The sequence below is a fragment of the Amblyomma mixtum genome, chromosome 9 (assembly GCF_055824585.1).
Source record: "Amblyomma mixtum isolate Tamu chromosome 9, ASM5582458v1, whole genome shotgun sequence".
NCBI lineage: Eukaryota > Metazoa > Arthropoda > Arachnida > Ixodida > Ixodidae > Amblyomma > Amblyomma mixtum.
The window spans coordinates 4901093-4928218 of record NC_143020.1 but is presented as its reverse complement, the minus strand read 5'-3'; the positions used below and the strand labels follow the sequence as shown (position 1 = coordinate 4928218).

At 47.5% G+C, this 27126-nt stretch overlaps 1 protein-coding gene and 1 long non-coding RNA gene across 2 annotated transcripts in view; both read right to left on the bottom strand.

The window, feature by feature from the left end:
* Positions 1–740: 740 nt before the first annotated feature.
* LOC149328136 (uncharacterized) lies at positions 741–9683 on the bottom strand. The gene is made up of 2 exons (XR_016285467.1): positions 7179–9683; positions 741–1048 (listed from the first exon to the last, which is right to left on the bottom strand). It is a non-coding gene; the product is annotated as an uncharacterized LOC149328136 (long non-coding RNA).
* A 15561-nt stretch (positions 9684–25244) lies between these two features.
* The window catches only part of LOC149328134 (uncharacterized), a 34499-nt gene continuing 32617 nt past the window's right edge, over positions 25245–27126 (bottom strand). Inside the window, exons 7-8 of the mRNA XM_089561472.1 lie at positions 26206–26355; positions 25245–25562 (exon numbers count right to left, since the gene is read on the bottom strand). Of these exons, the coding sequence (XP_089417598.1) occupies positions 25419–25562; positions 26206–26355 (294 nt within the window). The 3' untranslated portion in view covers positions 25245–25418. The remainder of the gene's footprint in view (positions 25563–26205; positions 26356–27126) is intronic.

Sequence of the window (27126 nt, the reverse complement as noted above, 5' to 3'; positions counted from 1 at the left end):
GAGTGATCCAACACCTACTCAAGGAGTACTGTACTACTCCTGCAATAGAGTACAGGCACTCCTCCGAGGGAGTAAAGCTACCACATTGAAACAGCATCCTACTACTCTTTCAGGTAGAGTTCCAGGACTCCGTTTGTTAGAGTGACTATACTCCTTCAGGGAGTATCAGCCCAGATCTTATTTTACTCCTTCAAAAGGAGTTTCATGTGTTTTCAATGTATCCTACTAATTTTCTTATTTCACATATTCTTCAGAGCAAGTTGGTCATGTTTTGCAGGATCCACCTGCGCTACATCTACAAAAGAGTAATGAGCAAAAGGGATTATAATCTTTGAGTAGAATAATTTTTGCTCATACAACTACTTTATGGCTACACTACAGTTTTCACATTAGTATGGTGCTCTGTCTGCGTTGGGAATAACAATGGTTCAAGAAATAATGACACAAATGTACAACAGAGAGAGAGAGAGAGAACAACTTTTATTTAGAAAGCCTGCAGAGTCGGTTAGGCTCCCTCCAAGCAGGGAGGACAAGCTTTTACCGCGACGCGGCCACTACGTCAATCTCGTGCGTTGTGCTCCTTGAGGTCTTGGTACGTCCCTCGCTACTTCCGCGGGTTCGAGAGGGCCGCCGCCCCCTTCCTGGGGGTGCCGCCCCCCTCTCCTCGGTTTCGCTCGGTCGCTGCCTCTCGAGAGCTGCCGAGACCTGCTGGACGGCCTTGAGTTGTGTCTTATGATCAATGTACAACACTGATAACTTTTATTTCTCAAGTCATTGCTGTGATTGCTGTGGCTGCCCAAAACACGCTCGGGAGGCGCTCGCTAGGATCAAGCCCCATTAGTGTCTCAAGCAGCAGACAAACCCGCTTTGTTTTTGGGGTGTACTTGACATTAAATGCCAAGAACACTGCCAAAAGCAAAGTAAACCCATCTACCAAATCCACCGCAGTGAGCTGTAAGCGCTCAAAAGAAACTAAGATGCTGGATGATGCCGTAGCTTGCTCGGCTGAGTGAAGGAGCTTTGGCTATGCGTGCATTTCTCCGGGTGCCTGCAAACATGAATGAAAATAATGCAAGTAAGAGTCAATTCCAATGCCCTTTTCATACTATCCTGCATATAACCCCATGGAAAAAAAGAAAGAACACAACTAGAATGTACTGATCGTGTGTGTCATGTCGCCACTAGTGTGTACCTATATTGTGACCAAGTGCAGACACCTTTCATTGCAAACCTTCATTCAGAGCTACAATTTTATTAAGCCCAATACAATTATCACTATCCTAGTCCTTTCAAAAGCTGTGTGCATGTAAACCAAGCACATATTTACCAAATGAAAATTTTAACATGAGCAAGCTCTTCTGCAAGTATCATGATCAGCCTGACTACGCCCACTGCAAGGCAAAGGCCTCTCCCATGTTCTCCAATTAACCCTGTCCTTCGCCAGCTATGTCCACCATGTTCCTGCAAACCTCCACCCATGGAACTTTTTGCTGCTTCCTGCTACGCTTGCCTTCTCTTGGAATCCACTCCGTTACACTTAAGGACCAGCGATTATCTTGCCTTCGTCTTACATGCCCTACCCAAGCACCCTTTTTTCTCCTGATTTCGACTAGGATGTCTTCAACCCGCGTTTGTTCCCTCACCCACTCCGCCCGCTTCCGATCTCTTAACGTTACGCCTATCATTTTTATTTCCATAACTCATTGCGTTGTCCTTAACTTAAGCTGAACCCTCTTCGTTAGCCTCCACGTTTCTGCCCCATAGGTGAATACCGGTAGGATACAGCTGTTGTATACTTTTCACTTGAGGGGTATTGAAAAACTGCCATTCATGATCTGAGAGAACCTGCCATATGCACTCCACCCCATTCATATTCCTCTAGTTATTACCCTTCATGATCCGGATCAGCGGTCACTGCCTGCTCTAAGTAAATGTATTCCCTTATCACTTCCAGTCATTTCTAAAACTACACCTATTGTGCTTGACGGTTTCTTGTCACATAATACATTGTGCAGTTTAAAATATAAGGTAACCTTGAATCGGGAAAACACCTAAACCAATGACAGTTTTCTTGCTGAAGAGAAATGGCTGTTGCAATTCCCGTTTCTCAGATAGCATTAACTGAATTTCATGCTCTAAAATAGTGAAGGAAAAATTCAAAATTTTTCATCTCAAAGAGGCAGACAACAAATTTCAGTTTGGTTTGGGTTGGTTTATGGGGTTTAACGTCCCAAAGCGACCCAGGCTATGAGAGACGAACTTGCTTTGGGGCTAGTTGGTTCATGATTGAAGTTCAGAATGGCGCAAAAGACACACACACAGGAAAAAAGGGGATGACACAAAGAGCGCCTACTACCAACTGAATTTATTTCGGAAACACCCTCTTTTATAAGGCAAGACATATCAAACACGAACCGGAAGCAGAAAAAACACATATTCATGGTTTGATTTCACATTTTGAAACACCATCGGCAGAAAAGAAAAAGCCACAAGAACAAAAAACAGAATCTAGAACTACACGTGCCCGTCTAAGAAACCCAGCTCCTGGCGGCATAGTTTAATCGATGAAGTGCTAATGCACGTGGACCCAGCTTTCTGAATATGGTATGCTTCTATAATCTCTCTTTCAAATCGCTCCTTGCCTCTGCCGATAAACGTTGCTTGTTCCAGCATCGGTCCGCAATCTCTGCACTCCCTACAGTGATCCGGCAGGTTGCCCCTGTCATTGTTTTTAATTGTTCTTCTGTGCTCGCTAGCTCTCTCATTGAAACACCGGCCAGTCTGGCCAATGTAGGCGGATCCACAGCTGAGCGGTATGCGATACATGACTTCGGACTTGCATTCAGTGAACCGTATCTGATGTTTGATAGCGCATCTTCGGGGTCGTCTGTTCATCATGGAGCAAATTTTTGCAAGTTTGCATGGTGCTGAAAACAACACATTTACACCATATCGACCCCCTACCTTCTTGATATTGTGCGCTATCTTATGCATGTACGGAATTACCACCACAGGCCTCTTGTCTTCCTGCTTGCTTTGCGTATCACCGCTAGAAGTGACCTTGATTCTTTGTAGCAGAGATTCACATATCGCTGTTATCATCATACACGGGTAGCCAGCGCTACCCAGTCTCACTAGCTGCTTGTCAAAGCCGGCCTGCACACAATGATCGCAGGATTTCGAGAGAGCTGCGTGTAGGCACGTGATGGCAATGCTGCGTTTGACCAGTTTGGAGTGGGCACTGCTGAACGGCATGAGGCTTTTCTTAGAACGGGGGTTGTACACCCAACACACATGGTCTTTTTTAGAAAAATCAAACAATGTCCAGGAACTGGATTTTACCCTCTTGAGGCAGTTCCCAAGTAAAGGTAAGGCCTTGAGAACTGTCTCTAAAAATGTTAAGAACATCAGCAACAGCATCGTCAAAGATATCTTTGACGATGCTGTCTGACGATCTCAAAGAGGCAGACAACAAATTTCAATTTGGTTTGGGTTGGTTTATGGGGTTTAACGTCCCAAAGCGACCCAGGCTATGAGAGACGCCTTAGTGAAGGGCTCCGGAAATTTCGACCACCTGGGGTTCTTTAACGTGCACTGACATCGCACAGTACACGGGCCTCTAGAATTTCTCCTGCAAAGAAATTCCAGCTGCCGCGGCCGGGATCGAACCCGCGTCTTTTGGGTCAGCAGCCGAGCAAATTTCAGTTGCACATTTTTTTTTTAATGATGCATAAGGCATTACTATGCACGGATAACCACACAGTATTCGCCTATGACTGCTAAATAATTTGTAATTAAATATCTTCCCTCTCCTGCTTCACTTTTAAAAACTGAGCAATGGCAATGGCATCAAAGGTCAGTATAAGCCAGGGGAGGCATGAGGAAAACTGCAATATAATTGCGGCTTCGTCATTCATTGTGATTCCGACTCTTAAGACAGGCTGGCTTTAGCATTGTAACTAATTAAAATGATGAAGTAGCAATATCGTAGCTTTTTTGTGCCTTCCATAACCTATACTGAACATTGATGTCATAGCAATTGCTATGCTATTGAAACAGGGAAGAAAAGAAATCTGGTTGTAATTATTTAGCGATTGGAGACGAATACTATTCAACAATTCTATGTATACGAATGCCCAGCACGTCGCTACAAAGAACACACATAACCAAAAATTTGGTGTTTATACTCATTTAAGATAATACTACTTCCCACGCAAGAACACGACAGCCATGTGTAAACTTTTTGCTTTCATAGTAATAAAATCTATCCAACGACAAGTTAGGCACAGCATGTCTGCTCTTTATAAATATGCAATACTGACAATGTTTGACACTAGCATTTGGCATGAACGAGATAACTGTGATTACTTCGCACATTACGTGCCAGTCCATACTATTATGCACAATTTAGATTTGCAAATGTAATGTGTAATTCTCTATGACTGCCACGTTAGTGCTCTGCAAACCAATGAAGTTGTCTTGCATTTGCAATGTTCTCACTACTTTTATGCAACACTGATCACTTCAGTATATCTGCATCATTCTGTTAGACGGCCACGGGATAGCTAGAATTAAGGCTATTTTATGTGATGGAAACCATTGACTGGTCAACAAAGAAGAAAAGCCTCAACTACTGTCCTGGTGCTGGGACGTCTAATAAGAGCTCAGAAAGACTCGGTTTCAATACGCCAGACCCTCCGCATAACATTACCCTGTGCGAAAATACCCCACCCCACCCTAGCTTAATTTCTGTCCACATGCACCAAGGCTCACTGCACCTGTTATAAATATTGCCCTAAATATTGCAATCAAGCTGCCCGTGTATGCATAGGCTATCTGTGCATGGAGAAAGAAAGAAGTTGTTAGGAATGTTTCACACCAAAAACAGAAAAAAAGGCAGCCTGTTTCTCAGAAACAGCTAAGAGCATGAAATGGTGTGTCCAAAAAGATTAGGCTGCTTTGTACTTATTTATGACAACGAGAACTGTCAGAGCTGCGCTTTCAAAAATTCAGGAGCTTTGTGCACAAACGTAGCTTCCGTATGCACGTCTTGCAGCACCAACGCTTCCGAATTGAAACGACCGATGAATATGCACAGGAAAAAGCAAATAGAGAGCGCTTGAATTTAAAAGAAAAGCTACCTTGCACAATCAGAAATTTCGCGACAGAACCTTCCAAACAGTGACGTGTACTGGTTGCGGTATACCGAATATATACCTAGCAAATAAGTGTGCGCTTTGTTCACGAGCGGGATTCTGTGGCGGCAATGCTACAGCTCCAATTCCGAAAACCTAACGCTGCAAAAATTTAGTTTTCAAAATACGTGCGAATGCACGATACACTTTTGCACGCATTTAGAACTTTCAGTAGTGAAACACAGACAACGAATCTTGTGTATGCGTCTTCCTTGGCTGGTAAAAAAATTCTTCTATAAGTCTCCAGTTTGCCTGTGTACTCCACAAATCCTAGGATCCCTGTCCGCTACATGTCAAATTTCACTGAAGCGAAAGTAACACAACCGACAGCTGATGATCTGCTAGGGCAACAGGATTTCAAAAGTTTGAGAAGGGCAGTGGGAGTCCAATCTAGGTGGAGTAGTGAAATTTGACTAGTAACAGACAGGGATCCTCTAATCTGTGGAGGAAGCCGGCAAATTGGAGACTTACGGAGGAATTTTTTTACCCGCCAAGGAACACGCATACACAAGAGAGAGAGAACCACAGAGGACTACGGCTTTTACCAGCCCTTGTCCTGTGCGGTTCTCTCTTGTGTATGCGTCTTTTTTGGCTGGTAAAAAAATTCTTCCATAAGTCTCCAATTTGCCTGTGTCCTCAACAAACCGCAGGATCCCTGTCCACTACTAGTCAAATATTTCAACTCCACCTGGCTTGGACTCCCACCGCCCTTCTCTGTGGAGAAAGGGTGACAGCAGCTGGCAAAGGACAAGGTTAACTGCAGATCAACTGGGGAAGCATTATCCTGCACTGATTTTGACGGCAGGTTCACAAGACAAACAAAATCAACTCGAGGAGCGGGGTGCACATCATGCGACTGAATGTCAATGGCCAGTGAAAATGGCACCAGCACTGTGAAATGCACATGCAGAAAACGAGACGCATTTTTTTGTCAACTTTGAGTAGCAGTCTACTGCACTTTTAAAGAGGAAAGCTCTCAAGTATGGCAACACTGGCACTTTTTGTTTTACTGGGGTGAGGGTCGTCGTGAGGGTTGAAGTACATATTTCTTTTCGATCCACTGTGTTAATTGCGAGCTATGTTTACCTAATAGGGGCTGGGCATCTAACATCACCGTTATTTCTTTGCAGCAGTTAAAACAATACAGCATACATTTTATAACATGCTTAACGAATTTTTGGGAGCAGCATGCTTTTACCCTTCTACTATTTGTTGCTACTGAATCAGTTTGGCGTTGACAAAAGATCTGTAATAAGGAGTAATTACTCATTGACATCCACTCGAGCACAGCCAAATGGCTACAAAGGAAAGCTATACAGCTTTCACAGAAACTTCGTAGTTAAAGAAAGATTCGTCCTGGTCCGGTGTTCGAGCTCAGAACCACCACTTCACTGGAGCAGTCGCTCTACCAATTTGTCCAACCTGGACGGCAAGCTTATGGTAGGGCGAGAGCGAAGTGATCAATAACTCGAGTGGGAACTGTGTTGGTCCAATGTTTTAGGACCCCTAAAACATTGGACAAACTCAGTTCCCGCTTCATGTTACCTCTAAAACATTGGAAAAACTGAGTTCCCGCTTCATGTTACAATACTGAGTGACATTTTGGTCTATACACCAGAAATACCGGTAAAGCATCATGATAGAACACAATGTTTTTTAAAGTGTGAAGGAATATGTTCGCCCTTTCAGAGGGCACATATGCATAAGAGGCAACATGTGTGAAATAGTCACTGCACCTGAAGCAGTGTAAACGCCTTTATGTTAACAACAGCAGTCAAAAGCTTCATGAGCGACTATTTCATACAGATCATGCAATTACATTCATGTAATTCAGGATCAGATTCATGTGATTATACAGGGAGGTACTGCTGCTAAGTGCACGTAGAGCTCTGCATGCATTTCTAAACCCGGCTGTGAGCCTATGTCTACGAAATTTTTCTAAATAGGCAGGTAAGGTATGCATCACTGGAAAACAATACCTACCACAAACAGCTGAGGAGAGATAGCACAGCCAAAAGCTGGAAGCACGAATGGCCCAGTAGATACTGGCAGCTGGCAACTGCAAATAAATATGTCAGAGCAACTGTTGTCAGTGGCCGTAACAATGTCATGAATGACAAGAGAAGAAATTGTCTACTGCTTCATAAATTAGAATAAGGTATTCACATAGGAACACAAAAAGCAATGAGATGGCCCATGACAAAAGAAATGAACAGATTGTATGTGATGCACCGATATACATTTTTTCAGTAGATTTACATGACTGTCACAACCGCATAGAAAGATGAGCAGGCTGGAATACCACTATTTTTATGCATGATGAAAAGAGCGTAACTATTCGAATATAGCATGCACAGGATTTAATTATTACTACTAGGGTGCTTTGGAGCAGCACCGAAGGTATTTTTAAATTGAACGTAGCGACCAGTAGACCCGTCTGCTTTGCACAAATGACGAGAGGATGGAAAAGGCATGCATTCATTAGCAAGAAGCACGATATCTCACATCACAGCATGAAACGAAAATTGGTATTGCATTTAACAAATCTGCACAGAAATAAAAACTGCCTAGTGGCAATGCAAGTAAGAGCAAGGGAAAAAAATACCGAAGAAAACTGGTGAGTGTGGTGCAGGGAGGTCTGTGGGTAGGGTCTCGTGCCTGGGAATAGTTCCGAGCGCGGAGAATCGCCGGCAGCGCAGCTGGTGGCAGTCAACCAAGAATAAATAAGAGAAAGTGAAAATCAATAACAAACCATCACCGATATAGCGAACGACTTGAAAGCGGGCCGCACAAACGAGGGATATAGCAAAAAGCTTGAAATCCTAAATAAGTGCGCAGTTGCATCCCAAACAGTTCTCAAAATCTGAAGGCGAGGAAGCATCGACACCTACACCTCAGGGCAGACGCAAGAACGATCTAACTGACATAATACTGTGTCAAATTCTGTTCTATGGGGAAGCACAGATAAAAATTTACAAATGACTAGGCAAGGGATATGCCCCAGCCTTTTACACGCGATCATTGTCCCCGAAAAAATTGTATGACAAATATTAAGGCGTAAGCACTAATCCGACGAGTACACACACTGAGCACTGTCTGTTGGCAGCTGGCCTAGCGCGAGTGCTCTGTCGCGCGGCACTGCCGCTCATCGTCATCTTCTAAGTAGCACAAATCAATCCGACGGTCACCAGCCGCGACGCAACTCGACCGTTGTCAGTTCCCTTGTCTGTCCGCAGCTGGCCTAGCAAGAGCGCTCTCTAACGTGGCACTGCACGCTCATCATCCTCTCCTACGTAGCACAAATCTATGCTATTGGAATGTAGTAAACATTGTCTGTTGTTTTTCGCAGCGCTAGCAAGCGACCGCATAACTCTGTTGTGATAACTGGTGGCCGCGGCCGACAGCGCGCCTGAATACGTAGTGCGCGGGCCGCGGGCCAACGGACCGTCGTGTGAATCGGCCTTAACGCATTATAGCTGAGGCAACCGCACGCAGACTGCCTGCACTGCCATCCCTATATAGGCGCACACTAATAACGCGTGCGAATAGAGATCAGAAGTAAAGAAACGTACACGGGACTCACCGTTCAGACGGCTCATCAAGGCTTAGCAAAACGAGCAAAACCGCACATTCTTCTTCGTTGCCTCTCCAGATGACAAGAAGTCGTAGCGCTACCTTTCTTCACGGCTTTACCCGTTCAAAATCACCAGTGTTGACAGGGCGTAATTCTCGTCGTTGGTTTCCAAAACACACTTGTGTTCTTCATACACGTCCACCGCACGAGCACTCAAACAATGCTACGAAAACCCAAATAACACAAAACGTGACGACGGCTGCAGTTTTGCTTCGTTGAAAAAACCTACAAATGCGCTTTTTTTATTACTAATATTTGAATTGTGTTCGCAACAAAAACAAATTATATTTTTTCATTTTATTTCTTTATTAAATGCGAATACCAAAGCGCTTTTAGATACTTTTGCTGACATGTCGTTTGTAGAAGCTGCGATCCTGTGATCCCATCCCCGGGTGTCCTAGCAGACGACGGCGCAGACGACGCTGTTGACGGAATGCAATTTCGATTGACGGCAGCGAAAATCCCTTAAATGCGACAAAAAACGCAAAGAAACGCACCGTATCGCAAACTGGTCCATATCAAGGATATGTTCGACGCGAGCGGTATGACAAAGAGCTGCTGCGATGCATTACTCAACGCGACACTGGCATGCTCGACGGAGATCTACATGAAACAGAGCTTAAATGTGACCCGTACAAGCGGATTACTGTGATATCAACTGCGTTACGGAACTACGACGATACTTGCTTCACACTTTAGCTTGTATGCAACAGCGGCCCGCACTCGCCGCATCCTGTTCGAGTGTACTTTCACTAGCAAGAGCCCACATGCATGGAAGCCGACAGAAGCAACTGTCTTTTCGAGTTCAGATTGTTCCGAGAAATACGAGCAGCTTACTTTAGCACGTACTCGAATTTAAGTTCTCATCCTGTGTGTCACGTACGGTGACGATGGCGTCGAGGACGAGCTTAAGAATCGCCTTAACGTGGCCGCAACGCAGCCGGTATCCCAAGCATTCGTGCGCTAATTGTTGTTCACCTGTACTGCGAACGTGCGCTCAGTCGCAGGCCAGCCGCTAGCTGCTCGATTTACCAGCCTTGCGAGTACAATTCGCAAGTTTCTGAGCCAATCTGTGAGTGAGCCGAGCTTTCAGCAATGACGCTGCTCGCGAGCGCGCCGCGCGACGAGCTTCGGCCTGCTCCCTGGCTGCCGTATTCGTAGCTAAGCCTAGGTGGTTTCACTTCGATGCCAGAGCTGAGAGCGCTTCGAAACTGGCTAGCGCTGAGGTGCTACTCTTTGCATTGTGAGTACGTTTTATTGTGAACTATGTTATAGTGAAATAAAGATATGCTCGGGTCGACCCGAACGGTGATGATGGCGTCGAGGACGAGCTTAAGAATCGCCGCAACGCAGCCGATATTCCATGCATACATGTGTGCTAAATTTGTTCACCTGTGCTGCAAACGTGGGCATAAAGGCTCGCTCAATCGCAGGCCAGTCGCTGCTCGATTTTCCAGCCTTGCGTGCGCGATTCGCAAGCTACGGAGCGAATCATTGAGCGAGCCGAGCTTTCGGCAACGACGCCGCCCGCGGTCGCGCCGGGCGACGAACTGTGCGCTGCTCGCTGGCTGCCCTTGTCGTCGCTAAACCTAGCCGATTTCACATAGATGCTGTAGCTGAATGCGCTTCGAAACTGGCCAGCACTTAGGTGCTACCCTCGGCACCGTTTTACTCTGAACCCTGCGTCATAGGGAAATAAATATATGCTCGGTTTCCGCGACCCCTTCAGGAGCGGAGCTATAGCAGAGGCCAGGCGAACTCCAGAGCAGCAGCAAAGCGGCTATGGGAGTTAATTTGTATGGCTGTTATCGCTTCTACCAACAACTCGACATTGGCTAATGATACTCTATCCCAGAGCTTTGGTCGTGAACAAACAATACCAGTGCATTTTTCTGACGCCGGCAATTCCAGGCTGGCAGGCCGGCCCCGAGAAGCTAGCGCGCCCTTACGAATGTATGGCCGTAAGGGCGGAGGAGTAAAACAAGCACTGAACTCCCTTGAAGTACGCAGGAGTGGAAATGCCATTTTACTCTTTTGTCAAGAGGAGTGAGCAGGACCTTTCACTCTTTCTCGTTTGTAGAGAGAGTAGATTGAGACCTGCAGGAGTAGCGAGGCTCTTTTACTCTTAATGGAGGAGTAGCAGTTCTTAGAGTGTAGTGTTGTGACGTGTCGTTTCTGAATGCTGTATATGTGGTTAGCCCACTCCGCGTAGCCGCCGGAAAATAGTACGGGAGGGATAGTGTGATTCCGGAATTTGTGCCAATCGGTCAGCTTGGCCTGACCCTATTTTTTGCGCGCTGCCTTTGCCTCGAGTGTAATCCGAAGAAGGAGGTGATCGCTGCCTAGAGAATCTCCCAAGTTCTCCCAGGCAGCCTCTCTAGCATTTTTAACGAGAGAAAGGTCTGAACACGTGTCGCGGGTTACCGAATTCCCCACTCGAGTGGGATACGCCGGGTTCGTGAGCAACGTGAGGCTGAGGGTGGAGATGAGCTCCGCCAGCTTACGTCCTCTTGACTGTTCGAAGTGGTAGCCCCAATGAAGGCTGGGAGCATTGAAGTCTCCAACGATCACTAGAGGCTCTTTGGCTGCCAATTTTATCGCGCGAAGGAAGATTTCATTGAAAGTTACGCGTGGCTTACGCGGAGGGCAGTATATGTTGAGGATATGTATTGACGGGTCGCGGCGTCTGAGAGGCAGTACTCGGACCATTGTATATTCTTGCTCGGTACTCAAGTCTAAGTCGACCTGAACCACAGTGTAAGCCTTATTCACCAGGATGCACGTAGAGGGGCCCCCCTGAAAGGTGCTGTAGCCTGATAATTTAGCGTCTATGCCGGGCTCCTGCAGGGCAATGAGCGCTGGCATGTCACCTAGCGACTGCAGGTAAAGCTGGAGGTGTGACCGCTTTTTCCAATCTCTGAAACCCCTGCAGTTCCATTGGATGATCTGGAATTTCTCAAAATTTTTAGCATTCCTATCACATCTGCTAGCCATCTTGTTGTATTTATTTAAGGGCGATCGGATTAGCTCTGGCCGGGAGGCGGCGCAACCCCAGTGAGGGGCCGCACCCTCCCACCAGCTGCCGAGCCTGAACCATGTTCCTCCGCTGCCTGGCGGGAGGCTGTCTTACATTTAAGGTGAGGGGAATCGCAGCTTGTGGCGTTCTTAATTTGGGCGCTGACCCAGGGCTGCACGGCTTTAAGGACCGAGTCAGTGACCTGGGCCATAAGGTCGGGAAGTGCTTGCGTTAAAGCTGCCTTGAACGTGTCCTGGAAGGACTCGCGGACTGCCGACATGATTTGTTTCGGGAGGGCCGCCACTTGCTCCTCCAGTTGCTCGGTTTGGCGCTGCAGTGCCTCTAGGCCGGCAACGCGACCAGTAGATCCAACTACCGTGTCCCCGCTCTGTCGCGAGACGCTAGTGAGGCAAGATGCTATGGATGATCCGTCATCCTCGTCGTCTGGCTCAGCTTTTTGCATTGGTTCGGATGACCCGGCCTGTTTGGCCTCTAATTCCTGAATTTTGCGCGCTAGAATTTGGTTCTGGCGCCTGAGCTCCTCTGCCTGCTGCTGTAGGGCGGTTTCGGTAGGGGAGGGACGGGTAGGGGAGGGACGGGTAGGGGGCCCGGAGACTGCCCTACTCCAACTGCTCACCTGTGGTTGTACGGGTGCCAAGGGCGGGAAGTCCCTGGCGTTGAGGTCCAGGAGCACCGCCTGGGTCGCGGACTTGACTGGTTTCGATGGCCCGGCTTTGGCCTTGGTTTCCTGATCAGCTGGCGCTTTCTTGGCCTTGGGCGGAGGAGCCTGCTTTGGCCCCGTCTTTGTCTTCGATTTGGATCCTGATGGGGAGCTGGGTTTGATGGCTTTCCGGAACCGCCCGGCACACCCAGGAGCTCCGGTAGGGTGGCCGCCTCTGCAGATGAGGCAGCTCGGAACACAGTCATGTTCTGCCGGGCCGTCAGGAGTGGCATCGGGAACCTGGACTCCGCAGCGTTTGCAGCGCCCCGGCTGCGGTCGCGGGCACGCATCGGCCCGATGGCCCACTGTGCCACAGCGGTGGCATGCAGGCACTGTTTTCTTGTACAGGCGAACAGGAAGCCGTTCGTAGCTGTACAACACCGTCCGTGGCACCTTAGTCCCCGCGAAGGTGATCACCGCAACCGGGGTTCCCCCAGCTTGCGCACAGACACCACATTTGGTTCCGCACAGAGTTTTCTTTTAACACTTTCAGATGTTTCGTCAGGCGAAACACTCACGACTCCGCGACAGAACGCACCGGAGAGTTTGGGGTGTCCCCGGAACGGTAGCTCGCGTTCCCCAACCCGCAGCACAATATCCCGGAGTAGCTTCTCCGCGGCGTCGACTGATTTCAACGCCATACTAGCACGTTTTGGTCCCAAACAGGCCACACCGCAAGTCCTGCATTTGCGTCGTCCCCGAGGATGCTGCGGATTGCAGCGCCGGCTTGTCCAGGACCAAAAGTTGCTCTTAGGTCGACTGTGTTTCGCGGTTTCAGCACCACGACGATGTCGTCTTTTTCGATACGCGGCGTGTACTGCAGCCGCCACCGGGGTTGCTTGGAGCGCTTCGAGGCTGCGTTCAGCGCACTCCCGCCCTGCGTATGCGTAGAGCTAGCCGGCGCCTGTTGCTGGGTGGCACCAGCACCAGCGTCCCTCGATGCCGCCGCCGCGTTCTTCTTTCCGCGCCAGACGCGAACCATATCTTCAAGGTAATCGTCCTCGGTTGGTAGAGGATCCTCGCCTTGAGTAGTACTCTGGGATTGCTTGGTATCCATCGTTACGATCCGCAAGGACTGCGGGTCGTACCCGGTGACTTGATTTGGAGCCGCCGGAGCCGAGGGATCCCCGACCGGGGCCATCGCAGGCCCCGGCGCCGTTAGGCTTAGCACCACCGCGGCGTGACGAAAACTTGAAATGCCCGAAAAGTGGTCAAAAATTGGCCCCACCTTTACAAACGTGGTGTAGACGGGTGCCGCTGAGGTTCCTGGAGACGATGGTACCAGGCTTACAGGGGGAAAATTTGATGTATCGCAATTGATTCCGATCTATCACGGAGCCGACGCGGCATGCGACCGCTCCCGTCACCGACGCTCGTGGCGCCTCAGCGCCGGATGACATCTAGAGCTCACAGAAGGATTGCGCTCCAGGGGCTATCCTTCGCGCTGTGAGGGTGCCTCCTCCTCACATTGAGGAGGCATCTAAGTGTCATGCAGGGGGCTTCGCTCCCACGATTTACATCATTGGTAATAAACATATCCACCACCACCACCACCGCAGGTGCTGCGCAATTTCATTTCCTAAAATCCATTTTCTTCATTACGGCCCGCTTTTTGTTTGTTCTTCCGCTGCCACTTCCTCCCTGCCTCTACAAAATGATGACGGGTGTCCATTGAGATATGCCAGAAAGTTAATGCGTGATTTCCTTTCCTCAGATTCATTTTTTGCCCTACGGCCCCTCTTTGTCTTTCTTCTTTCACTCCCACTTCCTCTCTTCCTGTACGGTGCGGTTCAGGTGTCCACCGCGGCGGTTGCTAGGCAATGGTTCTTGCGGCGTCTCCGGCGCACAGCTGCAGCCACGGGCATACGGCCGAGGTGCGACCGCGCTCGACGGGTCGAAGTGGCTGGCGTAGTGAAGCTATCGCTTTAATAATAGTATCAACACACGTCGCAGCCATCGACCAAGCTGAAACAATGACGACGGCCAATGTGTGCAAGCCACTGAACTGCATTTAACCGAACAGAACTGACTCGTTATGCAAATATACTGGCCTCAACGCGAAGGAGGCTTCGCGTCCACAACCTCGCGCAGATGTAAATGCAGAATGAAACTAAACATAGGCGCCATTACAAATGTACAAACCAATGCGGTAGGTCGACTACTCAAAACTCATGTGACCATCTTTTTGCAATCAAAACAACACCTTTGTGGACTAACGGTTGGCCTGCCGCTATATACTTCCCGATCACATATGTCCACTGTTCAAGCCGTCGCGGAAAGCACACTTTTATTTTGTTTTTCTTATTTGCATGGCCCTCCTAGCATAGAGTGAAGCCATCAGGATCATTTTAGCTGACTCTACTAACGTTTTCAACCCGCCGCGGTGGCTCAGTGGTAAGGCGCTCGTCTACCGAGCCGTAGTACCCGGGTTCGAACCCGACCGCGGCGGCCGCGTTTCGATGGAGGCGAAACGCAAGAGGCGTCCGTCCGCGCGCTGTGCGATGTTAGTGCACGTTAAAGATCCCCAGGTGCTCGAAATTATTCCGGAGACCTCCACTACGGCACCTCTTTCTCTCTTTCTTCTTTTACTTCTACCTTCCTCCCTTCTCTTACGGCGCGGTTCAGGTGTCCGCCGATATGTGTGAGACAGATACTGCGCCATTTCCTTTCCTCAAAAAAAACAATTTACAATTTACTAACGTTTTCATATTCTGTCAGGGAGGTAGCTTCAAGCCGCAGACTCCTTCCCGTGTCCTCTTCTGTCTGCAAGATGAGCCTCGCTAGGCAGAGCTGTCGGCCTCCTCATCTGTTGCTTTCACGACATAGGCCGGCAAACCTCCTTCAGCCTCGAAAAGCAACTGAACATCTACACTTCTCCATTATTTGCGGGATTTATCGGACGTCCCTCAGTCTCCGCGCTGCAGACACCATTCCCATACTTTACCCTTCTGTGTGGGCCTGCTCACTTATCCGCTATCTCCTCCATCCCTCCCACTACAGGAATGCTGTGGGAGAATCAGCTGACTTGAGCGGCAACAAATCCTGCTTTCCGGGCGGCGGCGGTCTGCTAGCGCAAGTGAAGGCCTTGCCTCTGTGCTTCTCTGGCCTTTCTTTCACCAATATTTTTTTTCCACTCTTTCAAGCAGCCAGATATATGTTTTTCATTTTGAATTCATTTATTTCAGCGAATATAGAACGCAATCCGGGGGAAAAGACAAACTGTTGAGAAGCACCTTTTTTCGCATTTTTCAACACATCTTTTACTTTCCTGTTTTTATTTTTTTATGTGCTTTATTTTGACTGTCTAACATCTGTAGCCGTAATTCCACTCCTTTTTTTTTGTCTGGTAGCAGTTGTAGTAGCGTGATTCTCAAGTTGTTCGTATGGCGGCATTCAGAGCGCTTAGCAAGTATTTTGTTCTTTGAACAGCTCCCAGGTTAAAACATTGTCGATGTTCCACATGCCTCTTTTGCCCGTTGCCTGAAATTTGCAGCCTCGCGTTCTTTTCTGTATTGAAAATTGAAGGCATAAAGAAATTATCTAAGGGCGGCAGTCCATTGCTATAAAATGACGTTATTGCTAAACTCTCACGTAGAATACTTCAGAGAGTAAGAAAAACTTAACTCCGGCAGTCGGTATAGCCCTTAGATGAACCTCTCAACATAGTTTTTCGCCAAATAAATTGCACTCAAGACATAAAGACTCCTTCGTAAAAATCCCTGCCCGATATACGTACAGAAGCTATGGCCTCGCTGGTCTTCTGGAAGCTTAGATGCCACGGTATCGTTTAGCAGATACGCCAGCGATTGTACCTTGTCGTCTGTGTCGGAGATAATGCACAGAAAAAAAAAAAAAAAGGAATTATTGAGGACAAATCTTCAGTTTACTCAGCTCGTGCCCATTCGAAATGAATGATAAATGTACGCAGCCTGAGAATAAAGTTCCAGTTTCGTTATCTGCGTGCGAAGATGCAATTTTCGTTGCACTAGGTAGCAGAATATAGAATTCAATGGCTTCTTTTTTTTTCAAAGAACTCACTCTTATCAGATCGCGAAATTTCTCTGCATCCTTCTCCTGAAATGAGATGACCAGTATGCGACAAAAATTAAACCCAGTTTCAAAGCCTACGTGCTCACTCCGAAATCTTGCGGTATGAATTATGGCCAAAACGTGTTAAAACTAGCGATAAAAAAACAATCACTTACGTTGAAAGGGGTGCAAATATCGATGGTCTTGTTCTCGTAACAGTCGCTCTGGCAGAAAAGCGCAGTTCGTTAGACTGGAGAGTACATTTGCGTTGTGTATATGGGTAACGTCAATGTTCCGAAAATAAAACATTCGGAAGACGAGACTAGTTATTATCACACTGACTAAAAAGTCATTGAAACATTGCTTTTAAACATTACTTCATAGCGGCATTTAAAATAGTCAGTATTGTAGGTCATCATTCTGTGTTCATTAATAATAGCCAATGGAAAAGGGAATGCAAGATCCCTAACTTAAATGTGAATATTTGCTATATTTCTTGTGCAGTAATGAAGAGTTTCATGATTTTGCATAAATTAAATGCGTAAATGGACCTAACACACTGACAGTAAGGAAATCAGGCGAAGTAACGGTAATGCAAAACGCTGCAAGAAAAGGAACCATATGCATATATTGTAACGGCATAAGAGTGTCTAGGAAGCATGTTCGGACTTCATTTCAGGCGGTGTCAGCAGATATACATCGACCACAACGTAAGCACAAGGAATAGGCAACTTTCTGTTCAAAAAAGTAGCGAGCTAAGCCATTTGGTAGATGGGCACGCCCAACACAACCAACCGGAAGCTATCCCTTTGCTCTCGGTCATGGGAGTGTTAGTAGATCTTGGTGCAGAGCTATTTGGTCACTCATTCTCTTGAATTGAAGTTAGCGCTATAAGGAAGACAATAGGCAGAGGACGACGCAACGAAAACGAACTCTGCTTTTTGTCAAAAGAAGAACGACTACAAAGAACAACTTTCTTGTTTGCTGTGTCGTCCTCTTTCTGTGGGTTTCCTTACAGCACCAGCTTCAATACCATAGGAGTTACCACTGTGCGTGGAATGCCAAAAGACATTTTTGCTACCAAAGGTCTAAAGACGAGCCCTGATAAGACGGAATTAAAGATCTGGAAACACTCCATAGACACTAATTTTAACTGCATATTTTCTTCTTTCAAATAATGCACTTCTTTTAATGCACTAGCCATTAAAATACATAGTTTACCACGTGGTCTTCAGCTACAAGCACTATATAATTGAATTTCTTCTCTACGCTTTTTTCAGTTTCGTTTTCTTCAACCGACCGATGGCTTTGACGCGTAGTGCGTCACTTGAGCCACAAAAGAAAACATAAAATACTGTCTTTGATACGTACTTCTAATTCACTACAACACTTCAATTAACATGCATCAAGAGCTGGAATGACAATGAACGACTTATCATCAGTTATATGCTGTTTGTTTTTTTCTATCTGACGTGACCTAAACACTACCTATAACACTATCGTTCAGCCCATAGAGTTACTATGTTCAGCCACGGGGGTAAAGCTGAGCTAGCAAAGCGGTCCACGCTTGTAAGTTGCCATCTTGGACGCCATCTTAAAACACACTTTTGTGGCCAGCATAGTTTTTTCTCGCAACGTCAACGATGGGTGAAGTATGAACTAGAATTCGGAAAACTGCGGCAGAGAAATGAATTATATGTCACTCTTACTACGCATATTTTCAATGTTTTATACATATTTTGTAATCTTTAGCTTACTGGTTGTGGTCATTTCTTTTAATGTCGGACGATTGTGAACATGTTCCGGAGTGAACGCTCTCGGAGTTTCGATTTCAAACTTCTGCTTTCGAATCTGATTACAAGTTGCTTAAGCTATGGAATCAAGGCACTTAATGCAAGGAGCTGCATACGACAAAGAGTAATTAGCGTCTCGTGCACCGCGCTGCAACCTTCGTGCGTTGATGCATGGAAAAAGCTCCAAAAGGATCGGGCATTTCGCATCATTTGTGAGTAAACGCGGGAAGTGATACATATGCACGTTTCGCGAGAACTGTGTACTGCATAGCGTGTGAACGAAAATCTCCCGCTCTCGGGACTCTCTTTAAAGGCGGATGACACCAGGCGAATGAACCTTGCTGCCGTTTATTTTTTAACGTTATTTGTGTTTCTTAACGCCATGTCCTCAGTCTGCTTGAAAGGGTACACATTGGTGCTACTTATAAAGGATGCAGGTGTTCTTGCTTAAATGCGTTTTTATTACCTTTACGTTTTTTAGCCCTAATGCATGCGGTAATTAAAGGCAACGCTGTTGAAAGACGCGGGTTCGATCCCGGCCGCGGCGGCTAGAATTTCTTTGGAGGAGAAATTCTAGAGGCCCGTGTACTGTGCGATGTCAGTGCACGTTAAAGAACCCCAGGTGGTCGAAATTTCCGGAGCCCTCCACTACGGCGTCTCTCATAGCCTTAGTCGCTTTGGGACGTTAAACCCCATAAACCATAAACCAAACCGTAACGCTGTTGAAATGAACGGCCGCGCAACGACAACGGCGCAAGGACAATGCATGCGCACTCTACCAACATGTTTATTATACGGAGAAGAGGCACACTTATGATCTTCAGCTCAAGCATGTGACACCGCGCATTATCCCTCCGAACAGAGCCAGTGACAGGAAATGGGGCATGAAAACAAGACAGCATACATGTAATCGGAAGACCCATTTTATCCCATGCGTATAAAGCACTAGCGGCAGTAGATTCTCATAAATAGGCTTTGAAACCAGAGTAATAAAAAACAATCTCAGGAAAAACGTACAGCGCTCCTGTCGTTTTTTTCTCGTACTTTGTGCCGTCTTTTTGCGCTTTAATTCTGGTCAGTGTTTTACCGTAGAGTCATACATTAGCAGCAAAAGCACACACACAAAAGCACCATGACAACCAACCAAGCACCCATAATTTAGTGCGCACAATGCTAGACATGAAACGGGAAGATTCCGGAGCGGTACATGCTGTTGCATGCGTTTCCACCTCCACCTTGTTTCAGTCGTTCGTGATGAAGCTTTGAGCGTTGCTGCGTAGTAAAAAAACCATTACGAGCTCGTCCCGCGCCAGAAAAGACACAGCACAGTCTTCCTCGGCGAAGGAGAAAGAAAAAAAATGCGAGAGGCCCGCGGTAATTTAACAAACCTTCGACATTTAATATAAGAAAATGCTGAACATTCAAAACAAACCAGGCAGAGCAGTTGCTGCATTTACCTTGGGCATACGTCTCCTTTGCGAATTGTGTTTGTCCTTTTGGGGCTAAAGCAAATTTCAGACGTGTATTTGCACTCGGCAACAGAGGACATACAAAATCCCACGCGCTCTACGGACGAAATACACTCCAAGCGCGTCACAATAGCGGTACTTGCCTTCGAATAACAACTCACTAGACACAAGCCACCTGTATGAAATTACGGTCGGTATGCGACACTACATGCAATTGGAAATGATCCAAACGCGGCGATTTTCGCGGTGTTTATAGCAGTTTAGCGCCGTCGAGAGCTACTCCGCATACCGCCATCTTCCCACGGACTACGTCGCCCGGTTCCAACTCCGTTCTTTGTCCAGATTTAGCAAGCGTCAAAACAGCTGGCAACACACGCAAACCATTGGATCATGGCGGCGTTCATGCGTTGCCTACTGGTACGCATGGGCTCAAAGGAAGCTTTCCCGTTCAGCTCATGAAAACGAAACCGAAACAGCATCAAGAAGTTATAAATAATTTAGCGGTCGTAGGTGGCTACAAAAGGTTGATCACGTACACTACTCTCTAACGCGTCACTTGAAAGAAGAAAGCACCCAAGCAAAAATTTGTTGTCTCTGCCCCTTTCAGAAGCACAAGAAGCTTTAGTTTATTAGGGAATTGAAGCATATCTCAGTTCAGTTGCCTCAGTAGCATGGCGGTTATTCTTATGCAGGTACTTGGTTTATCGATTACTGGCCAATAGGCAAGCTTAACTCCAAACCATATTGCAGTGTGAAAAATAACGAGCAATAAATTAAATTCCTTCACCAACAAAAGTTCACCCTTTTCTTGCACTATTCACGCTCTACATCTACTTCGATAGCGCACCAACAATATAGAAATTTTGGATAACTTACCTCGGGAAGCAGGTTCCGCGCGCATGAAAGCGGCAAACACTAACACGAAGAAAGACGTGGTTCTCATGTCTCCTTGTCGACAAAGATGACTGCACACAGGGTGTCTTAATACCTATAGCGACAATGCTTTTGTACGACGCTGGCTTCCAGTACTCGCAAGTGCAGCCGCGTGCAACGTCCTACAAAAATAGAATCACGTGGTCCGTACTAAAGGCGGTCGCTGCGAACGTAGCAGGTGCAGTGATAACCGGATGAAAATTAGAAAGAATATTTTTTGTCTGCGTCGATTTATATCTCTCTGTCATAACAACTCACCAAGGTGAAGCCGCGCCATGTGGCAGGATAGCCTGTAAAAACATCTGCGCAGTGAACTGCTGCCGGCTTATCCTCGTGCGTCAGCGAGGAAAAATCATCACGCCCGTGCCCATTTGGCCGAATTGCTCCTCGAAGTGCGCTCAGCTGCCACTGCCATTGACAACTTGCCAATGCAAGTCACTCCTTACAGCGCGTATGGCTCTGTATACCGGTGCCTTATACGGAAACGCATAACTCAAGAAAAGAACTGTTGATACTGTTAAAAAGGAAGATAAACACTAAGTCTGGTGCAGTATATTTAGTAATGCGTTAGTCCCGTGGTACCTTAAAATAAAGCAAGCAACAATTTACTTGAGGTGTATGCTGTGTTCGTTCAACGGCGCTTTACGTCCTGGAATGAATCGGGCTATGAGGGACACCACAGTGTAGGGATGCGCGTAATTTCGACCACCTGGGTTTCCTTAATGAACGTGCACTGATGTCGCGCAGTATGCGTTCCTCTAGCATTTCGCCTCGAAAGCAATGCGAGTGCCGTGTGCGAAGTTATTTGTAGAATAAAGAGCTTAATGCGTATTTTAGGGCTGCCGCAAAATAATGGTTCGTTGAGAAATATTGTAGGTTCCTTTTTTTTCAGCTCTTTTAGGTCTGTTTCAATATTTCATCTAACTTGTAGATTGCTTGGGTGACGGCCTTTTTCATACTTTCCGGGCTTACTCTTCAGATAATGTACAGCCTTTGACCAAATAAAAGAGCCGAAACACTTTGGTTGTAAGGAGCGCAGCGGAGCTCTTATTTGCAACACTCTCGAAGTATTAGCTCTCGGAAGGGTAAGAGGGAGAGTTCCTCCCATCTTCAAGAAAGTTAATTTTTTAGGATAACGATATCCTCACAGCATGGCTCAGAATGCGAAGCCCTTGGGATCTAAGCGTATGAAAAAAGACTGTATACTTACGAAACATATACAATATTCGGTCTACACTCTGAACGCGATTTTAGTGGCACCGACTCTTGACGGGTCACTCAGGACGAATAGAATTTTGCCTCTACCAATTGGGTAATACGCTCCAATTTAAAAAGAGACCACACTCACCGAAAAAGGAGCTCGTTTAAGTTAGAAAAGACCAAGAAATGGAATTACCGGTGCTGCAATCAGCGGCCGGTTATGCAAGTAAATTATACTTCAATCGATCGACATCAATGTTTGGGCGCGGATTGCAGATCCAACCGTTGCGACGACACTGGCAGCATCGTTTGGATGAGCGAATGTCGATGGACGGCTCCGGAATAATTTAACTGAAAAAAGAACAGCAGTTGCTAACACTGAGCGGCTGTATCCTGTATTACTTCGGTGGCCAATCGCAACTGTCAACAAAATTATCTTTGAATGTTTCACTATATCAAACAATACACATATCAAAATTCTAGACCTCGTAATTTTTTCTTGTGATGAGCTTCTTGTTTAAGTAACAAGAAACGTTTACGCAGTGGACTATACTTTTTCGTCGAGGAGGAATTCTGTGCGCGGAGGCTGATTTTGGGCGGTGCTTCACTGCGGAATTAAGTTGTATCCGACTATAGAGATCTTTAACGTGCCCCAGTATCGCACAGCACACGGGCACCGAGACGCATGGGAGCAACAAAAGGTGCATCGGAGAAGCCGAGATGCCGAGCCGGACGCTGCACGTGGGCACGAGGCCAGAGCCATAAACGTGCGGGGGCTGGAACCGAGGGCGAAAGCGCTCTAGCTGAACGCTGGCCGCAGATGCGCTGCACGACAAGATCCGGCAAATTCTAATATCAGATGTACCTGCCGGCGACTGTACGGCAGTGTGACGTAGGCAATAGCATTCAGCACCGCGTTACGCCGAAACTGCCGCTGAAATCCGCTTTACAGGTGGTGACCGTCCCGCAAGTTATGCAGCACAGCTGCTAATGACGCTTTCGTTGGTCGGGCAGCGTTGAACACGATGGTGAAGTAACCATATCACGTCATCACTCGCAGATAGCTGAGGGGCGCGCTCACCTCTATCACGGCAGAAATCGGCCGCAACAACTCCGATCTGACAACGCATTACCGAGTATATCGTGACAAGCCTTTTTCCCAAGGCTGCTCTGCGCATGCGTACGTATTCTCCTTCACATATACTGCTTAAGAATTAAACCGCCTGCTACCGCTATGCATGCGCAGTTCACGTTAGTGAAAGGCACATGCGGCAGCCGTCAAGCACACACTTACCACTTCGCACGCGCAACTGGCGTCTTCCACGTGCGTTTTCAACAAGTAGCAAACGAATTTTGTCCACTTCCCAGAGGGCGCCACGTCTTGTGAAAAATGCGGATTGTGAAGAGTTTCCCTTTGCGTGCTAGCACATCCCTGCTAAACTGCAGCACAAGAACTGTAGGTTCCACACTTTCCTTCATACTTGCCCCTCATAGACCCTCTACAGGCTGTGACGTCAGACCACGTGACTCGCGGCTGCTCCGACCGCTGTGCGCCTACCGCCGCTTCGCCACATGCGGTCATGTGATTATGCACCTTGTGGTGGTGGTTGAAACATTTACTGCAAGCAATGCAGAAGGGGCAAACCCTGCCTCCCCTTACATGGCACGAGGCAAACCTTAGGGGGTTGCACCTCACTCAGACGTTCGCTTAAGGAGACGACGTCGCTCTCGCATGCAGTTTTGACATGAATGAGAGCGCGGTTGATACTGTGGCTGAAACGCCTGCGAGGCATTTCAAGCGTCTAACCAAGCTAGCCAAGCGTAATGGAGCTTTCTTTCTGTCTGAATAGATTTAGAAGCATACGAGAGAAAAGAGGTACTGGTTATGGCACACATGACGTAGGCCAACAGGGGATGTCTTTTTTTTAATTTGTAGTTTTTCATCAAATGGGAGATTAATAAAAACAGAAGAAAGAAACAACCACATGCCGCCAGTGAGATCTGAACCCATGACCTGCGAGTTTTGCGTTCGACCGCGTTCCTACGCAGCGCTCGTAATATTAAAGGACGTACCACGTCCGCCGCTGGGGATGATGGCGGCGCTGGTGAACACACTAAAGTTTCGCTTACACTACACATCAATACCATCCAATGCAGCAGATTGGACAGCCGTCGTCCTAGCAGTTTGTGAAGCACCAGAAGCTAAACTCGGAGATCATGGACTCGGACCCCACCGGCGGCATGTAGTTGTTGTTTTTCTGCTTTTATTAATCTCCCATTTGATTAAAAACTACAAACTAAAAAAGACATCCCTTTCCTCGTTGGTTTCAAAGGATGTTAGTTTCCGGCATGTAGCTTTAGAAGAATTAAGCAACTAGCAATTTTCTTATTGCAGACGTCATTAGCAACTTTCTACAGTATTACAAGTTTATCCGGCGCAACAAACACAATTCAGGCGCTGCATTTCCCCTGCCACATTTTTTTAAGCCGGTGTGTCACCGGGTCAGCTACCGTTTCTGGTGAGCTACAGTTTCGTATGCCCAACCAACCCCCTATCCTGAAGCGTCGTTCACAGAATCAGACCCGGCGATGGCAGAAGCCATCGCTATAGCCGTCACGATCAAAATTAGCAATACCCAAAAACACAGCTGTAACATTTTTAGGATCCCAAGCCACCAGCGGAGCCCACTGCAGTGGTCGTGTACCGCGCGCCACTCTCCGCGTTCTGAGCAGCCATCTCCAGCATAATCACGTCATCACCTGAGCCCCAGGACATGCACTTGTCTAAGGCAGTATTAGGGCCGACGCGCTAGCTCGAGAATATAACTTCTGAACGGCGTACAGAAACGGCATCTTCTACCGCGTCTCAACCCATTTTTCAACCCGCCTAGAGACCGTTCGCCTAAATCAGCGACTCTACACCTCGCCACATAAACAGCATTCCCCGGCGGACTCCTATCAACCAAAACGCATCCAAACACTGACTTTTCCGAATCTCCGCCACCCAAACCGCATTCACCCTACATTATGCGCAGATACATGACCCTGATGTTGCCTTATTAATATGTTCACACATATTACATGGACATGCACAGCAAACCCCAGCCTCTTAAGCAGCCCATCGTGGCGCAGGAGAAGTTGCAGGTGACGCTCCCTATGCCACCCTGGGAAACCAGGGGGCGCTATTCACCAAAGCGTCGGCGGAAGCTGCTGGAGTCCTGAACTGAGCGCCCCACCCACAATCATCTCCGGCCACCTTTTTTACAATAAAATTTTATTCTCCGTTTCTCTCTCTTGATGCAGTGGGAGGTTCGGTTCACCAGCGCCACCCTGGCATCCCAAGGGGCGTTCATCGCCATCTCCACGACGCCGGCCAGAGGCACAGGAGTCTTGGGCTGAAGATGCTGATGGTGATGATGTCCACAGTCTTAATGGCACACACCTATGGCGGGATTTTGGCAGGACTCCGCCTGCTTGCCTTCAACCAACTTCTTCTTCCCTCTGAATAAACGTTTTTTTCTTTCCTTCCTATGGGAAGTTTTGCAACTAGTAGCATGAACGGGCGCTGACATCTGCGAGGAGATAAAAAAAAATTCTTCTTTCTAGTCACCCACTGTGGGCGAACAAGCGACATTAGTAGCAGCACTGTGACCACAACCCCAAACTCACCTTATATAAGCGCCTACTCCAAACAGAAAATGAGCCGAGGCAACGCACATCTCATATGCTTGAAGTCACGCAGCAATGAAAGGCACTCGTGCGACTCCTCAAGTAAACGCGGTAAACGTCGCCGTTACTACAGACTTCCATTTTTTCAGAACTACCACAATCTGTTTTAAATAAATTTCTTGGACATTAGAAGAATCTGGAAATTTTGGATCTCAAAACACTTAACTAATGTGGACGCCCAACGGTTCCATTCAGAGCGGAAGTTAGCGGAAGTTATCTAAAGCGCTGTCAAAACTGTGAATGAAATAGGTCGTTCTTTTTTTCATGCGAGAAGTCAGAGGGCTAAGAGAAGCTGTTTTTTTTTCTCAGCCGACCTTGAAAATTACAGAAGGGCAGCTCCCGCAGGAGCACGAGCCGTATAGCAGACAACACTTCCACAAGAGGGCGCTGGACCCTAACAGCGTCACGCGCTCCTCGAGGCCTTCTTCCAGACGAAGAAGAAGAAGACAGCTACGATGGAAGCTCGGCCGACGAGAGAAGACCTACCTTCGCCAACTGGCACCGGTCGCCCCGCGACTCGGACTTCCATCTTGCGAAGTAAGGATCTACGATCGGCAGGCTTCTGCCTGAGCTGCGCATCTGGGGCCGCTTTAGCCACCGCCACCACCGCGCTGGCCTGGCTCGCTGTTCACTGGGCTGCCAAGAGGGTGAACACAAGTGACACTGGGACGAAGTTCTGCTGCCCCAGCGAGGCAGCCACGCTGTTCGCCGCCATCGACGCCAACCAGCAGCCGTGCACAAATTTCTTCGCGTACATCTGCAAGAACGCCCTCGAGGAAGGCTTCGTCCAGCGCGACGTGGCACGCGACTTGCTGGTGAGCCGCTTGCGCACGGAGACCACACTTCTAGGTTCCGCGAGGGTGTACTAGCAAAAAGAAAAAAGAACCGCAACACAAAAAGAGAAAAATTATGTCCGAAGCACTAGACACGTCAGGTTTACAGTGTTTCCGGTCGTATCCCTGCTGGTTTATACCGCTGCAGTGAAGCAACGTCTCGCACGCCTTACAATATCATGGTTTATGGGGTTTTAACGTCCCAAAGCGACTCGGGCTATGAAGGATGCCGTAGTGAAGGGCTCCGGAAATTTCGACCACCTGGGGTTCTTTAACGCGCACTGACATCGTACAGTACACGGGCCTCTAGAATGTTGCCTTCATCGAAATTCGACCACCGCGGCCGGGTTGAAACCCGCGTCCTCCGGGTCAGCAGCTGAGCGCCATAACCACTGAGCCACCACGGCGGTTCTTACAATATTCATGTTTCGTCGGCAGCGCCAGTAGTAACGCCTGCTTCAGAAATACGTTGCAATTTTCTGCCCTTCCCGGGTATTTGGAAGTGGCTGCTGTGGTGTTCTAGTCGCAAAAGCCCTCCTGTCATAAGTATCGGAAGCGAAGATAGCACAAACTG